Source organism: Anopheles moucheti, chromosome 3 (assembly GCF_943734755.1).
Source record: "Anopheles moucheti chromosome 3, idAnoMoucSN_F20_07, whole genome shotgun sequence".
Taxonomy (NCBI): domain Eukaryota; kingdom Metazoa; phylum Arthropoda; class Insecta; order Diptera; family Culicidae; genus Anopheles; species Anopheles moucheti.
This window is the reverse complement of record NC_069141.1, coordinates 45169869-45188133: the sequence shown is the minus strand read 5'-3', so window position 1 is coordinate 45188133 and position 18265 is coordinate 45169869. Positions and strand designations below refer to the sequence as shown.

Genomic DNA, 18265 nt, shown 5'->3' with positions numbered 1-18265 from the left:
CCGGTTATTGTACGAACGTGTGTAAGAAGAGGAAGTGGAGGAAGTGGGAAGATCGGGCATGATTTTCTCTTGATTTTCAAAATGGGCGAATCTGTCGAAACCTGTATCAAATCACTACTGATACACCAGGGAACACAGCGGGCAAATGTTGGCCCTCGAAAACCTCTTTTTTCGGATGTATCTTTTTAAAGCCTTTTGCAGCCACATCCCACAGTTATTGAGTGTGTTATAGTAGAAGTAAGGCGTCATGTTCGACATCGTTGCAAGTTGCTAGAAAATTGGTTGAAACATGTAGTTTTATTTGCATCTGCATACGTTTTCAATGTAACCCCAACGTAAACCATGCTACGATCAATATTTATAAAAATGTAATACAAATCCTATCCTATCCGTTGTAATATTAATCCAACTTTTAATACAAAAATAAGAAAGGTACCGGATCCTCTCTTTCCATCTCTGTTTCATTTTTTCAATTCTCTGAACCATCAAAGACTTTCCCTGATACACAGACTGCTGTTTGCAGGCGTTTCGTCTTGTATTGAGAAGGTGGAATGAAACGGTGCGTCCCTTATATTTCAGTCATCGACATTTCACAGCAATGAAAAAGGGAACCCCGCTGCGTCGGGACGTCTAAATTGTCATTCAAATTAATGTGTAATGAATATATATATCACAAGCCACTTATCAAATCAAAAGTAAGCAAACCGAAACAGAGTCGATCTGATGAAGGTAAGGAGAAGCCATAAGGTACAACTGCGGACCGAATCTAATTGAATAAACGTAAATACAGCGCTCAATTGTAGTTCCTTCATGGGGGATTCCTGTTTTTATTTTGCTATGGTTCAAGCACAAAACCTTTGAGATTTTGCATGAATGTTAAGAACTTTTGCTACAACAAAATGGAAGTGTACGATCAATTTTAATGGACAACTTGTAATAAGTTGAAACATAATTTGCTAACATAAACCATTTAATTAAAGATTTTCGTATCAATTTATGTTGTGTAATATTTACGAAATGAATTTTGTGTAAAAATGTAACCAACCTCCATATGTTGGATAATTTGTGCTGAAAAACGATTTACTTGAATTACCCGCTTTCCACTGTACCTCTGAACACCTTACACCAACGACCTATGTGCAATCAAAGAAAAACCTCTCATAGCGGCATAGCATTTCCTTCATGGGCAACAATCTCAAGCATCCGACTCCGATGCATCAAACCTATACGCGTGCTGGCGGTTGCTCTTTGGTCGCGGATCAACACCGAAATTCAATAAAAATCCCGTCACCAACTCAATATTTCCCTCATTCGCTCACCCACTTTTACAAATTAATGCATAATACATGAGCACCGAACGACTTCGACAAGAGCATGTCTCGGCCGGTTCGTATCTCATGCGAGCGTATTCTGCCTATCGGAATAAGTTCGTCCAATCGCCCCTTGATCCGGCGATTTCCCCATTTCTCTTTCATTTCTGCAATCTTTGCAGCGTGCTGCAATGTAGCGCGCAACAGACCGAATAAGGGTGCTAGAATCTTTATATATTCTTTCGATATTCGTTGGGTCCAACCCCCATCAACCCCCCCTCGTTACTTCTGGTCCTTGACAGCGACGAAGAGATTGTTTCAGCAGAAAGGGAAGAGAGAAAAAAGCATGAGATTGGCATAAATTATACATTTTTCAATGTTTTAGTCCCAAAGCACTCTGAAGGAGGAACGCGCATGGATGGATGGACCGGTGGAACGACGATTCTGTGACGCGTTTCAAAGGGACCTTTGTTTTCGGAGGGTGAACGGTGACGCGACAATGCGAAAATCAATAATTGCCCAACTGAAGAAGGATCGCATTCCACTGAAGTCATTTGAAAATATCAGTTAATACATTGACAAATAAAGCTGCACTAAAGCTGGTATTCACCGAAATTTACTTCACTAGATTTCAGTTACACGTTGCTTGTTCGTATGTACTTGTAGCTACGAATGAGATATTATATGATCGAAGGCGCACAACTGTACCAGCAGCCTTATAAAACAAATTAGAAATTCAGTGAACTGTGTGGTGGTTCGATTGTCGCATTCCACCTTAGTGAATCGTTACAGTGTAACGTACTTACATTACTAATCATTACACTAATTTAGTATACCAAATCTTACAAAACTCTCTGCAAAAATATATAAAATCTAAAACATCGATGAAAATAGGTCAGGTTCAAGAAGTGCAAGTAAGCACGTAAGTACACTAGCACTTTGGCAGTGCGTTATCAGATATTAGTGAACTCATGTAAATTCAGTAATAAAACAAGCGTAAAGTTTTGTGATTTAATTACCCCTTTGCCGAAATTTACTTTCGCACAGACGACTCAGTTAATAATAATTGTCCCTCAGATTTATTTTCGTTGCATTTATTGCGTTACTTCAACCTACATCATCGCTCACTACACCTGCACCAGCGATAATTCGGCTACCGTAAAATGACACACAGCATTCTTGCAATCTACCCGGAATCGGTAATCGGGCTCTGTGTTTTCCCACTGTAGACGCTTTTATATGACATCTCACGGAATAATGTCCGATAAGGAACGAGACCTTACAAAATACTCTTAGAATCGTAAATATCAATAGATTTACGCACCACATCTGCCTGGTCATGTAACAGCAGGCCGTATGCAGTGGTTTAATATCTTATCTAACGAACAAAAAGTTCACCCTGATATCAAACCGATATCACAGGCTGCTCTTACAAAACGTAATTTAGCAATCATTCAAGTGTGTGACGCACTGTTGATGCAGTATATATAAAAGCAAACTCTGTAGCACATTGACTCAATTGTTCGGAGTGGTCAGTACTAATCATGAAACTGTTTATCGCCGTCGTTTTGGCCTGCTTGGCTGCGGCCCAGGTAAGAACCTTTTCCTACACCTTCAGCTAAAGTGTGAACAATCAGTTAGTATTGACTCGTACTTAACTTTAGGCTCGGGAGATCAGCTACAATTCGATCGTGCCCATGCGTGACGCTCCTCGCAGTGCACGCATTGTGAACGGTTTCCCAGCATCGCTCGGCCAGTTCCCGTACCAAGTGTTCCTGAGTGGTCAGACCGCAGGAGGCAATCTTGCATGCGGTGGCTCGATCATTGCGGCCCAATGGGTCCTTACGGCTGCTCACTGTCAAGTGGGTGTCATCCAGTTCACTGTCCGTGCTGGAACGATCAACATTAACGAAGGTACCGTGCGCACTTCCGACCTGATCGTCATCCATCCTGCATACAACGCGGCCAACCTCAACAACGACATCGGTCTGATCCGCGTGAGCGAACCGTTCCCACTGGGTGGCAATATTCAGCCCATTGCCCTGCCTGGAGCTGATCTGTCCGAAACGTTCCTGAACCGTGAGGCCACCGTATCTGGATTCGGACGTACCAGTGACGCGAATCCCGGTATCTCGCAAACGCTCAACTTCGTCCACTTGAACATTATCTCCAATATCCAGTGCATGGGAGTCTACGGTGCGGCAACCATCATTGACTCTACCGTGTGCGGTGTCGGTCGTGATGCTGCCAACCAAGGAACGTGCAACGGTGACTCCGGTGGCCCACTGGCCATTAACGAAAATGGTCAATCCGTACAAATCGGTGTGGTGTCTTTCGTCGCCGCCGCTGGCTGTGAAGCTGGTTTCCCGTCCGGCTATGTACGCACCACTCATTTCCGCGACTGGATTCGGGATCAAACTGGCGTCTAAGTAATTTAACGCCATACCGCACTGACATCAAATTACTATTTATGCCCGTTTAGAAGCTTTCACTAAACGTGTCACATAAATACTCCTTACAAGACTATATTTGGAATAAAAAAATACCATTCCGTACATCTTTTACAAAAGGCCTGCGAATACTTTACGGCAAAGAACACAAAAACACACCTGACTATATTTTAAATCTTTTATTTCTATTATTAAGTTGCCGCGAGTTCGTAGTCATATATTAGTTGTTTCATGAATATCTCTCAGCGAACAAGGATTATTAACATAACTGCTCAGAAAAGGATGCATGTTATAGCATTCTTGCATTTTCTACAACTTTTGAAAAAGCAATTGTTAAAGTATCAACAGGATTCTTTCTTACTATCGCTGAGAAATTTTTCATTCAAAACACGTTCTTCTAGCCCAATGCACAGTCACGTCCATTAGTATATTATAATGAAAACAAAGAATCTAGCTCCTGGTTTTAATCGTCAACAAGCAGAAGTGCAGAATTCCATCAAGTATTTTGCTACCATTTCTGAACATTTAAAAATATGCAGCAGCCGTCATACTCTGTAATTCATCAAATTGGAAGTTTCACGCGCGAAAAAACTTCTTGTTTTTCTACCATAAGAAAATGTTTTAGCAGTTTTTATACTCACTTTAGTAACGCTAAATTACAGTTCCAAATTTCGCTTTGCTGTTCGTTCACAATGAACAAATTATGGTGATTGCTCCGCATTAGAATGGCACTATATACAAATGCGTCGGATGGCCTGTCGGTTATGTCGATGGTATGCTACGCATGCTCTAGTACATCACATCACATGCACGATTGGTTGATATGATTGATGCACATTTAGTCTACATAGTATGCAAAAGAAAGAGAAATCAAACGAACAAAAGTGTAGCGCCGGAATGCCGGTCAACACTACGAATTGGGAAGCATATTGTTAAGCATTTCCTTTTCCGACGTACTAAGCTTATCGGGGAACTTAATATCGAACGCTACGAGTAGATCGCCTTTTCGCGACGGTTCCTTCGGAAACGGTAGCCCATAGCCTTGGATGCGCTTTACCGTATTAGGTTTAATGATTTCCTGTTTTGTACTGATACGTAACTTTTCTCCAGTCATAGTGGGTACCTCAAAAATTACACCACAGAGAGCCTGAAATGGATAAGAGGGGAAAGATAACCGAATTTTACACATTATGTTAAAGTCCAAGGTTCATATATGCATATAAATAAATGATGATGGATGAATTTTTGTGTATGTCAGCAAATAGCATCTCCGAACCGGCTAGCTTAAATGTACATCCAGGATGGACATTAAAATAACACCAAACATTTGATGGTTAATATTTAACTTAACTTCAAACTACTTCTACACTACACCTTTTCATCTTTTAATGATGTAATCTATTCTATTATTAATTTCCATCTATGAACCATAGTTTACTTTTAAAATATGCGGGTCAAGTAGCAGATTTTTTTAGTTATTTAATAAATAAATAGGCTAATAGTGAAGTTTTAGACGTTACTAAGTAACAAACAAACTAACGAGTTTTGCTAATTGCATTTATCTTTTTTTTTAAACTAATCAAATTTCTAACCAACGGCGGAGTACATCCGGTAACATTTCACTGCTTGGAAAAGGAACTTCAAATGAATCTGAATTGTATCGTAGTTTAAGTTACCTTTAGTTATAAGCAATACAGCCTGTCCGTTTTTCTTGAATAAAAAAATCCTACTCAAACACACGTTGAGCGATGTGTCTAAACTTAACTACCTTGATTACAATGAAACCAGTTTAGCAAAAAATTACCATTTGAACATGAAAAAATGAAAACTAAGTATAATATTATTTTTAAAAAAAAGTTTGGTTTCAATAGTTCAACACCAAAAAATACTAGTGTTAAATTACAAATTACTTTGCCTTTACACTGCTTCGTTAGAAGTAATGTTACTGTAAAAGAATAATTAAATGATTAGTAATTAATAAATAATAAAAATTTAAAGAATATAAAGAAAAATAGTCCTCTAACACATCAACATATTCTTGTGCTAATTCTGAATCAAAATCCTTGCGTTTTTTTTATCGGAGCAAATCAATTAAACTTGAAAGACGCTAGCGTCCGGCAGAGGGCGTTAAAAGCCCGTTTTCATCCGAAAACGAAATAATAAGATGGAATCGAAAGACTTCATTAGCGTGTAAGGAGTTTCTTAAAAATAAGAAAATAAGCATAACCTACTCTTCTCTTTAAACCCATTCAAATGCCGTATTTTTTAATCGGGCCAGAGGTTACGTATTCAACAAGCATCGCAGCTACTTTAGTATTAGTTCACAAATCATGTAGATTATTACGATCGTTTTTTCATTGCATGAGAATAAGCGCTACAAGCCGGAAGTATTCTAATCCAATAATAAATCATAATACTTTGCACTTACCTGTTTTAACGTCAATCGAGCAGTATATCGAAGATCACTTCCTTCGCGCCGAAACCATACGTGGGGTTTGTCGCGCACGATAAATACAATGTCAGCAGGTATTTTTCCCTTTGTTTGGTCACCTTCCTTCTGGAAGGTAACTTTCGTACCAGACTTCCATCCAGGCTTAATGGATATTGTCACGCATTTGTCCTCTTTTTTCGATGTACCGTCTGTTTGTAGAACACGGCGTGAAATCTTCATCTTCTTTACACAGCCATGATAGATCTCTTCTAGCGTAACGTACAGATCGTGCTCAATCGGGGGATCCTGTACTTTCTCCTTTTTGAGCGGCGAGTGAACGTTGAATGAGTGCGACCTTAAATCAAGGAAATAGATAGATATGTGTTTTACGTACTGCCTGCTTCCTGCTCTCGAGTTATCGATTTGTGGTATACCTAAAGGCGCCTCCTAGACCGTGCCGATTGCCCAAACCGCTGAAGGGAGTGAAGAAATCGTCATCGTTGAAAATACTGCTATTGAATAAACTATCGTTGTGCATATCGAAGAACGATCCGAACGGGTTGTTTGAGCCGAAAAATTGTGCAAACGTAGCTCTGGGATCTCCGTGGAATTCGTAAGTAAAATTCTGGGAAGAGTTTGACGTGCCGTTCGAAGCTCCTGTGAAAAACAAACAACAGAGAGATAGGGATATTTGTAGCAATTTCGCATTTCGTACCATTCCAACCATTAAAACTTACGTCCTTTTAATCCTTCCTCGCCAAACTTGTCATACATTTCTCGCTTCTTCTTGTCCGACAACACTTCGTACGCTTCCGCAACTTCCTTAAACTTTTCCTCTGCGCCAGGTGATTTGTTTTTGTCCGGATGATATTTCAGCGCTAGTTTTCGATAGGCCTTTTTTATATCTTCATCCGTGGATCCTCTCGGTATACCGAGAGTTTTGTAATAATCTTTCCCCATGGCACCTATTTTGGCTAGATGTGCCGGTACAGTAGTTTATAACAGCACTTCAATTTTCAGAGCGAGACGGTACGGTTTATTGTACTCAATGTATACTACGAGCATACAACGTTGTTTCCTGAAACTAAATCGGTACACAGAAAAAGGTAACACAATTTTAAATTAACATTCTACATATGTATAGTATTTTTATAATATTTTGTAACAGTACACAATACAGTAAAGACAAAAATCTCAGTACCACTATGTGTAGATAAATGCATGACTAAAACGTAGAATGAATATCAAACAGAGTATAAACACAATTTTTTTATTGAAACGTATTACAAATATAATGCCTCTAGTTAGATACATAGGATTATCGAGTGTACCACAACATTTGCGTCTCCATGCTCCTGTTGTAGCGGGTTTGAGCGTGTTCAATTTCTACCAATTTCGCGTTCAGTTGGGTACCTGTTGCACTCATTTAGCTCCCTAATACCAATAGTCACACACTACACTTTAAACCATAACTACTAAAAAATAGTTAGTATAGTCAATGTAATTTCTGTTTTAGAACATGAGTTCACTTGGTTTTGTTGGACACACAGCAGACAAGACCGAGCCTATCATCAAAATCTCAGCATCAATTCAACGAAACGAAAACTAGCAATCACAAACTCACTCTCAAGGGTTTAGGAACCGACTGATAAGTTCATATGTCTGAACAAATTATTTCCTCTTAACACTACACAATCATTGTATTAATTATGGCACACAATGAATGGAACGAATGTACATTGTCTGTTTATATTGTGTACTATAAATAAAAACGCTCAAAAATATATTTTCCACGTGCGTTTCTTTTCAGCCAGAGTGCATTTTTAATGACGCACCTTTTAAATAAATAGACAACATCAAAATCACAATCACTTACACGTTGCTATAACACACTATACGCTTCCGCCCGTAACCAAATACTGTTTGGCGATTTGCTTTTAAATGACAGGCATTTAAAAACTATTCCCCATTGTTCTGCTGTAGAGTAAAGATATTTACAGAATTTTGTGGACACTTGTGTATGTAAGACTTCGCTGCAGAAATACTACATTCGTTCTGTGTGCACATGCCGTACGTATCGGTTTATAAACAGATTAAACTTTTTCATCGCATCGAAGTTAACGGCCACACACTAACAAACTCTTGTTACACTTTGTACGCGAGTCAGATGTACTAAACTACTAACACCTTAATGTGCGAGCTCACACAATCGTGCGTGTGAAGCTTACATACGTTCTGCGCATGTTATAAAGATATCACGAGACTGAAACGTATTTCTCATTCTGTACAACGTTCAACCTTTTGCTGTAATAAAGTGTGCGAAACAACAATGCCGCTCAGTCGGCGTCTGAAAGATGAGTTGAATTCTGAAACCCCATTCTCCACTGCCATGGTCAACAGATTCGGTGTCACACAGTCCTCGAAAGTGTTCATCCAACTCACAGTTATTTTATTCGCACCTCGGCTGGGTTCGGTCGGTGATTCAGGGTTACTTGAAACAAACTGTGTTCTGTCCATGGTTTTGAGCTGGATTGCAGTGAAAAGCAATTTGATTCCCCTTGATTGTACGAACCGGCACGAACTTCATGGTTCAGTCAGTGCAGCAGGTTCAAGATCAAGACGAAACGTTCCTCTCCGGAAAAAGAAGCGCATTTGTTTGTTTTTATTGCCTGAAAGTCTCACCTTATTTTAAAATCGCACCAGCGGCCAATCTTTTGTTAACGATGTAGACACATTGCCATTCACTGTACAAACGGAGGCGAAGGTTATGATTCGACTTGTCATCACTTGCTGTACGTTGTGAATGATCCACAAGCTGCAGTGAGTTGCTCCTGAATAATTATCCGGCATTGAAATGTTCAATACAATCAATATCTTCTGACAAATTTACTATAAATTGATACGCTAATTCTGATATTTTCAATTTATTTGTTCAATGCCTAATGTACGCCAATTTCTATGTACTCGTGACTTACATTGCAATACAAACATTTTTTTATCTTCTCTGGTTTTAATCAAAATCGGTCAAGTGTGCATATGTCTAATATATGTGCTCCTAATAAATGAAATACTAAATTTTAAACTGGAACTGGACAGTAACGGTTCACATGAGATTTGAACCCAAATTGGTAATATTACCAAGTTAGTTGAGTTAGTTGAGTTACCGACCTAGTTGTTGAACGGATCGTAAATTATTTGCAGCTCACTTGGATAGTAAACTGGGACAATAAACTGAACCGAATATCATTTGCCATGGTGCAAAGTGTACATGAAATGTATTAATGTACTTAATGTACGAACTAGAATGATAACCATTGAACATATCATTCCTTTGCTCATGAATGCATATTCTATTTATGATCCGTTTATATCCGGTTTTATATTTATCATAATAAGTTTTAATTAGAAAAAAACACATGCCAAATGGTGATTGGAACAATAGTAAATAACGATAACATTTACTTTTGGTAATGACTTTGCACCCTTTAATCTTCTTTCGTATTCTGTATCATTTGCGGCAACCCAGCAATTATTTATAAATAATTGTGCTTTCTGTTCTGGCAGTCAACAAACAGTGTTACGAAGAGTGTAAATTTGATTTTACACCATTCGTGGCATCTCTCATACCATAAGAAGATCTTGTAGTTGCGCTTCGGGCCAGGGCATCTGTCTTCCACCGCTCAATCGGGCACTGGTCCGATATTGTTTGCTCGGCAATATGTCATAAGTTATTGCCATATGGCACTGCTTCGCCATGGGGTGACGAGTTGCTTTTACCATATCAGTCAATAGATATGAATGATAATCCAACACATTCTTCCATATAAGTACATAGTCCGAAGCCGGTCAGTTGGGTAGCTGGTAAGTCGATTTAGCAGAAATTCGTTTTTCCTGCCAGACTTTATAACGTTCGCGCGAACGTGTCAGCCGTCGTGGTGAATTTAGTGAAACAAGTTTCATGTCGATGCGATACAAACCGCCAGGAAAGGACCACTGAGCAATTCGCGAGATAATTTTGATTGCTGCAAAGAGTGAGGACAATCTGTTAGCGCCAATAGTTTCAACCATACGGACACAGCCACCGGCTGAGAGTTGTTAATTAAACCAAGGCATCCACCTTGTCTTTCAAATCTTGGAATGTAGCTACTACTGTTAAGTCACCTGATAAAGTTGCTATGCAACCCAATTCTCACGGATGCCGTGTGCTCTAGCATGGAAACAAATTCGTTCATACGCTTGTGAGCATAGCTGAAGCTTGTATGAAGCTTTAAAAAATCCTTACAAAGCCTTGTCACACACACTTTAATACGATATATTGAAGGTAAATGTCACAAACTAATTTCAAGATACCAAATCCAGCAATTAAACGTCGTTAAACGCATGCAATTTTCTTTAAACGCATGCAGTTATACAATATTGATACTACTACACTATTAGACCTACGACTATTGTGAAAGTTTTAAAACCAACATTGTATCGATGTCCAGGATATTTAGTAAAAAAAGATGATTTCATCAATTGTGATATAAATATTCCATTTCAGATTCTTCTGATACTTTGCACCAGTGCAATATGCATTGAATTATTGTCACATAACAATCAAACACCAATGCGGCTCGCAAGGATCCGTTAATAAAATCCTTAATCGCTTTCCAATATAATCCATAGAAGTTTTTAATAATCAATATAAAAATCCGAAGCGAAATCATAGCCATCATAGCTGTTGAATGTGTAGCTGTCCATGATACATTGTTGAACAAGCTGGTTCCGACGAATCCTGCGATATCAACTGGTTAGGTTGCAATTTTGCAAATTTTCATTGCTTTATACGTCTACAAACACGTCAATTATCAACATCATTTCATCGCCAGACTGCAGCAATTGCTCAAGAGCGCATATCAACCCTCGGGAAAGGCAATAATTGAAGATCATCTACTAAAACAGCTTTTAAAATTGACCATCAACCATCACCAACCTAAGGCCGACAAGCTGCCACTACAACGTAGCGGGACGTCGCGGGAACTGATGCCCTGAATCATCGAAAGAACACAGACTGTCCCAAAGCCGGCTGGCGGAAAGCACCAAAACTTCTTTCGGTTTGGTTTCCCCCAAAAAGGAAACCAATCACACCTCCCCAAAAAGACTCAACGTGCCCCAACGGCGCAACGCAGATCCCCACGCTACCTTCATGATCGTGATATGCCTGCCATACAGTAACTGGAACGCGACGGAAAACGACACACAACGGCAGATCGGAGATCGAGCGATCGAACAGCATGACTACATGTCTCGCCATTTCGAGTAGACCCGTTTTTGTTCCCTTTCGCCTATGACTCCAAGTCGACCGGTTAAAAAGATGCTAGTCGAACCGAAGCGACCGCTGGATTTGAGCACTATGGTTACCCGAACGCACATCGACCGATGGTGGCGGCACGCATAAGCGTGTGGAACATATCTACATGCAATTATCATGTGTTTGTGCATGTCTGTATGCGAATTGTGCTGTTTGACACAACATCGATTGTGAAGATGTTGACCATAAATGGTAACGGAATTTTTAGTATTGCATCGCGTCACCCTGGCCTCTTCTCGCACCATGGCCGTAACGCTTGCGCAGACCAAAAACTCGTTCACCACCTTTTACCACACTGCGCAGCGTTAACGCCGTGAGTTACCCCGCATAAAGGTGTAGTAGGTTCCACAGCGCAAACACAGCATATCAGTGCATCCGACGCAGATGCGATGTAAGCAAACGAGCCAAACGGCCAGACGAAGAAATCAACAAGGTTTTGATCGCTATCGCTACGCTACTACAAGTGCGAATACATATCAATTAGCAAAAGGGCTTCGGTCACTGCATACCAACGCACCCTTTTAGATGCATCGCTTAAGGACGTGCACAGGGCACGCGGGCTCGAGACATTCACGCTATACTAGGTGTGCAATACTGCCATTAATGATCGATGATATGTTGCAGCAAACAAGCATATCTCTCTCGTCGCGACACCGCCCCTTCGCTAACCAACAGATGTGCAAACAAATCTGATCTACGGACAATTTGTTGCATCGTCTTATAGGTCCGATTCGACTGCATCGCATTTACTCTAAAACGACACACAAAACCAATGTCGTTCGATTTAAACTGGAAATAGAAAATGGCCCAGCCAGCAATGCTATGTACAACTATCAGGTCTTCTTGCTTTGGCCTTCTCTCATGCCCATGTACAAAAGTGACATAATTCGATATTAATTTCACACATTTCGCTGATTGAAAATGTTTAACTGCTTCGTAAATACATTCATGAATAATTGCAAGATTAATCGTCACTGTAGCTCACCTTATTTATCCCGTAACAGTATGCATAAAATCAGTAAATATAGCTTTAAAAATCGTCATTTTGTCGCTTACTTGTAATATATTTGATAATGCACTCAGTTAGAAAACAATCTCTCAAAAAACATTAAATGACATAGTCTAGTCTACAAAACTACAACGATGTGCGAATGAAAGTTAGTATTTTCGTCACATGTTACCTTTTGCATTGATTGTGCTAGAAAAGTTAAGAGGATAGTTTAATGACGGTACCATATTTCTATATTGCTTTGCTATATACCGCCTAAAATGCGCATATGAATGTGAGAAGGAGTTTTTTTTATTTTCAATTGTTTGAAAACGTACTGTAAGCAATCGTACAAAATGTACTGGACCACTTATCCGTTCTCACGTATACCAAAGGTTAATCCATCCATGACGTTACGGTACGAAAAACATCGCACTGCTTCGCTGCTATTCTGCCAAGCGCCGGCACCAAATACACTGGTAGCATCACTGCCGCCGTCATTTGGTCAGTGCTTTATCCATCCTTTTTTACGTTCGTTTCCATTATATTTTTTGTCCATTCTTGCACGCTCAAGTGTCTTCCATTACGAGCGAATCGGTTGTACTTTCAGTAAATTTTACAGATGATATTAGCCCGGGGATGCATTGCGATCCGACGAATGTGGTGCATTTCACCGCCAGAACGAGCGGCACACAACTCTGCCATCTGCATGCCATGGAATAAAACAGTAGCTATTTGCTATCCATTAGCCAGTAAGTATCATACGTACGCTTAAACATCCACAGATATATTTCACATGGCTATTGAGCATGTGGACTGAACACAGAATCAATAAACTGCCCTATTAGCGCTCCTGATCCAACACGACATTTGCATGAAGGATTCAAGAATGAAATGTACGATCGAAGCGATAAACCGTGTATTTAACTTTGAAACAGCCATGTTTTATTATTGTAAAGGCTAAACTGGCTTTCAAAACCGAAGCTACACGTTAGATAATTGATTTATTATGTTCATAAGTTAACACCTATTTATAACGCAAATCAGACACCACATCGACAACATATCAGTGCTTATCGCATTGTATTTTGCTTTCAGATCTAACTGATCTAGCCATTTATAAATTACTATCTTTCAACATGACATGCACGATTCTTCGATTATGTGCCTGGTTCCACAGGTAATTCACCAATCTTTGATGCATCATAAAGCTTATTGTCCTGTGACATGCTACATTTGTAACATCAATTAGCGAAACATGAGTATAAGTCGGTAACATTGGTAAGGCATGTCAAGCGTGTCAATTGAAACTCGAATATCAACAGCGGACTGATAAACCTAATAGCTAGCTAAACAGTTTGAGACACACTAGTTAGCTTTTTTATGGTTTGTGTATAGTAATTGGAGGTGGCCCCGGAGGTGTATTTGGTAGCGGTGCCGGACCTCGGACACGATAGGACTGGGCCTAATTCCAATCCGGCGTACGCGGGACTGTCTCTCAAGCTAACGGGTAAATAAAGTCAAAAAAAGCTAAAACTGGCAGGCCCAGACCTCTTGATGTTGTGTCGATAAAAAATAAGTACTTTTTAAAATCTATATTTGATTATTTAAACATATTTTCTATGCATTTATCTAACTATTGCTCATTCATGGCTCAATAAAAATATTGTGTATGCAAAAGAAAGCATATATAAATAATAAAAACAAAGCAATATCTACATAACAATGATAAAATCAGTTATGACTAACTTTTAATGCAAGATAACAAACCGTGAGAAAAAATACTTATCATAAAACCTATTTTTATTGCATTGCAGTTACACGCAGTTAAAGTTAACTTGCATCAAATTAGAGGTACAAAACAATATATTTTTAACCACGCAAATTTACCACCTAACCGTGCACTCCATTCTCCCAGCATCATGTACTGTAAAAAGGCCGTTTGGGGTGAGAAGAAGGAAAGCACATTCGGGTCAAGGTTATCAAGAATGCATATTTTTCTCACAGTGTCCTACAGACACAATATTCCCCTTCTCTAGCAACGTGTTTCCATTGCATCGATGGGCAATCGTTACAAAGTTCATAAAGTTATTTTGTAGCTAGATGTACCCAACATTGAATTTTGGTTTTATAGAGAACAACTAGAACCAAACGTTTTGCAACATTTCTTTAATTGTTTTATTTTCTCAGTTTCTCATGTGTACGATGACAAAAAAATAAAATATTAAAAAAAAAACAAATTCCAATTCTAAAGACTTTCTAACTAAAGGCTATCATAACTTAACTTTCACGTCATATCTACCTTCTTTAACATTACATTTATTATATTCCCATATTTGCTTGAACAGATTAACCAACTGCTGAAATTATCAACAGCGGAAAAGAATTATGTTTTGAATATTTAGACTTCGCGTGGTTTTCACGGCCATAAAAAAGTCTGGTGGACAATATTTTGGAGCAGACCGGGAAATTGGCGTTTTTGTGTAGAGGCGTCGGTCTTTACACGACGGGACCGGTCCACAATCCCATATGGATCAATCTCCCGTACGCAGAACTGACTATCTAGATAGGAATGCATAAAGTTAAAGAAAACCAGAAATGGTAGGACTAGACCTCTTGAGGTTGTTATGCCGGTAAAGAAGAAGATGCAATATTTCAATAAATTCTTAGACTGTATGATAAACCAACAAAAATGTACTTTACTCTAGGTATGTTCTAGTCATCGCACATGAACAATTATCCATTCCATGTATTCTCATATCAAAATATATTGCAATTCTTCCAACGTTTAATGATCATGTCTTTGATAGGTATTGTAATTATCGTCATTTTTACTAGCGATTAACGTGTAACATATGTCGCATTTAAAAATATATATCCATGCATGCCAAAAAAGAGATTTGCAACTGAAAACTGGAAGCATGCGCCAACACACATCGTGGATAAGCGTTTCTCATTATTACGATCTAAGATTCTTACCCATGTTACGCATTTGCCTTTACTATTACTATGACTGCCGGATCCAACATTAGCATCGCATTACTGACTCTTGCGCTCCACAAACACCATCACCGGTCATTTGCCCGCGTTGTAGAGTGTTGTGCGAGAGAAAATGAACGATTTCCAAAAATAAAACTCGCCCTGAATTGTAAGGTTACCTTTGGTCTGGTCATAATTTTTAAGTTTTTTTTCTGTTGTATTTTTTCCCCATTTTGTTGCTTGGCTGTTCAAAATTTGCTTGGAAACAGCCTATAGTCGAGCGTCAATACAACCTCACAGTGTATCTTTTCAAGATGCTGTGAGTTTCGATTCCTCCGTGTGGGAGTACACAGACACACACGCAGACGGAGCAAACCAAACCGAATGACGAAAAAGGTTGAAATCACCAGCTTGTTTGGCGGTCAGCCCGATCGCCAGAATGCTAAGCAGCCAATAAGCCGCGGAACGCAAACCCTCATCATGCCCGCGAGTCGTGGATTGCTTTCCACGCACACTGACTAGTACGAATGCGAATCAATAACCATCGTCCCAAAATCGGAAGAAAGCAAGTGAAGCGTTTCGCCACATAGAGAATCAGATCGATTGTTAGTGGAGATCGCTGATGCGTACGCATACACGATCATTCCACTTGACACGAATCATCTGGACGTGCCGCCTCAACGCAATTGAGATCGCTGTGAAGATCATCGGCACACAAATGTTATCACCTTCAATGAAAGAGTCTGCTTCAGATAGACAAACACGTTTCCCAGTGGCTCGTATGATAAAGATGGGATTGGTTCTAAATTTAGATCCGTCGCTTGGTTTCGCGGTACCTAAAAATAAAATTATGCCTAACTTTAGCGTGAATCACATCGATTAGGGTCAACCCACCATGACCTGAGAACGCCCCTGAAATTCTCTGTCATAACAAATTGAAGGCAAGTCGTAGTGGAAGCATTTAAGCGATTTTCCAGCGGTGTATCGTTTATTTTCAACATGATCGTACCACTGCTAGAAGCAATTTGCTGCACCAGTCTCGAAATAGAGTGTAGCTGCTAATATTTACATTGGATTAGTTTCACCAATGCAGAGGCAACTTCCGTTGAAGTTCAAATGTTCACTCAACTACAGTCACTACATGACATCATCGTGTTCAACGTTGTTATCAATCGCTTAGCAGACTTCAATAATACCGTCTTTCGTTTTCGACTCGCTCAACATTCCGTTTCAACTAACCATACCAATGAAGTAACAGGCAAAAGAGTAACACTAGGCCGTAATGTAAAACATAATGCATCCTTGGAACGAAAGACACTTCAGTGCGACAATCTTGACTGGCGGTGAAACGATCTGTCTGGGCGTAGTATGTTACCTTTTTTGAAGTCGAAAGTGACGTAGGCTTTTTGACTCGCGTCACGGAAGAGCGTACCGCTGCGCTATCCCTTCTGTAGCGGCTTCGAAGCAGGTTTTGGCAAGGCCAAACGATCACGTCACACTGCGAACCAGGCGACCCGATCCATAATGCCTTGGAGCGTAAACTCTTTTTCTGCGTGGACACAGTGTTGATTTGAAAATTTCCTGTTCGGATGAGTGCTGCGGGTTAAAGATTCCCGGTTAATCTTCCTCCTTTGTATTAATTCTACAAACGTTCGTTATTGATGCGAATCTTTGGCACCAACATTCAGCATAACTTAAAACTAGCAGCTTTAAATTGACAATCACATCGCACTCCGGCGCAACCTCAACACTGGAACATGGCGCATAACATCACCGCACACTTAAGCCACTCCGGTACGGTCGGCCTCCCTGTATCGCATCATTCGTATCACTGATACAGTAGCCGATTGTATTTACGACCAAGGTCTTGAGAGACAGCCAGTATTTAAACAGCACAACCAAAGAGAGCTCCTCGCACTTTAAACACTCTATCACGACAGATTTTTCTTCTGGAGATGCAACGATCCGCGCCGATACAATAAGCTGCGCCGCCAACCTTCGCACAAAAACGACGTGGGTAAATGTGTTTGTGAACGTACGACGAATGCTGTCAGCGCATATTTTGTTACACAATTGTAGAATGCTTCGCAAATTTTCGCCTAAAGAAAAGCACAACACCGTTCGATTGAACTAACAAAAAAAATCAATTACATGCTAGAACATAAACAAAACCAACCCACCGTCAGCCGACAACTCTCTCCGTGGTGCGGTAAACTAAGGCACTAAACACTGTTGATTAACCCGCCACCAATAGACGCTGGAAGATGGAGCATTCGAAATCTCTCAAACCGCAACCGCACACGAAGAGAGTGAGTGAAACACTAAATGTGAAACACGCATTTTGACTAAGGCTGTTTGCGAGCTTCAGACTTGAATCTGCACTCGAACGCGGCCAATGTTGCGGTACGAATACAGGTTCCGATTTGATTCACGACGATCGTTCGTTCGAAAAGATGAACATTCATTTCGACGTTGCTACGGTAACGCGTTCATTTTACAGCAGCGATCAGTGTCGTTTGCAAGAATGGCCACGAATTTGCTATCATGTTCATTTTTTCAAAATACACCATCCCTTACTAAGTGTTAATTAAATAAGTGTTAGTCAATTACTACCTACGAAAGAAAACTTTCAGAAATATGCTTTGGAAAACCACAATTTCATATCAAGTCGCATAGGAAACAATACTAAGTGTTTTAGAAAACTATACACTTTTTTCGAAACATATTACTTAATAATATAAAAACTCGGACCTT

At 39.8% G+C, this 18265-nt stretch overlaps 2 protein-coding genes across 2 annotated transcripts; one reads left to right on the top strand and one right to left on the bottom strand.

The window, feature by feature from the left end:
* The first annotated feature begins 2837 nt into the window (after window positions 1-2837).
* On the top strand, window positions 2838-3904 carry LOC128305469 (brachyurin-like). The gene is made up of 2 exons (XM_053042929.1): window positions 2838-2902; window positions 2975-3904. Exons 1-2 carry the CDS (start codon window positions 2855-2857, stop codon window positions 3737-3739), a joined length of 813 nt encoding a protein of 270 aa, XP_052898889.1. The 5' UTR covers window positions 2838-2854; the 3' UTR covers window positions 3740-3904.
* A 56-nt stretch (window positions 3905-3960) lies between these two features.
* LOC128305468 (dnaJ protein homolog 1) lies at window positions 3961-17794 on the bottom strand. The gene is made up of 6 exons (XM_053042927.1): window positions 17692-17794; window positions 16887-17107; window positions 6929-7275; window positions 6626-6848; window positions 6189-6546; window positions 3961-4907 (listed from the first exon to the last, which is right to left on the bottom strand). Exons 3-6 carry the CDS (start codon window positions 7149-7151, stop codon window positions 4671-4673), a joined length of 1041 nt encoding a protein of 346 aa, XP_052898887.1. The 5' UTR covers window positions 7152-7275; window positions 16887-17107; window positions 17692-17794; the 3' UTR covers window positions 3961-4670.
* Between the last annotated feature and the right edge of the window lie 471 nt (window positions 17795-18265).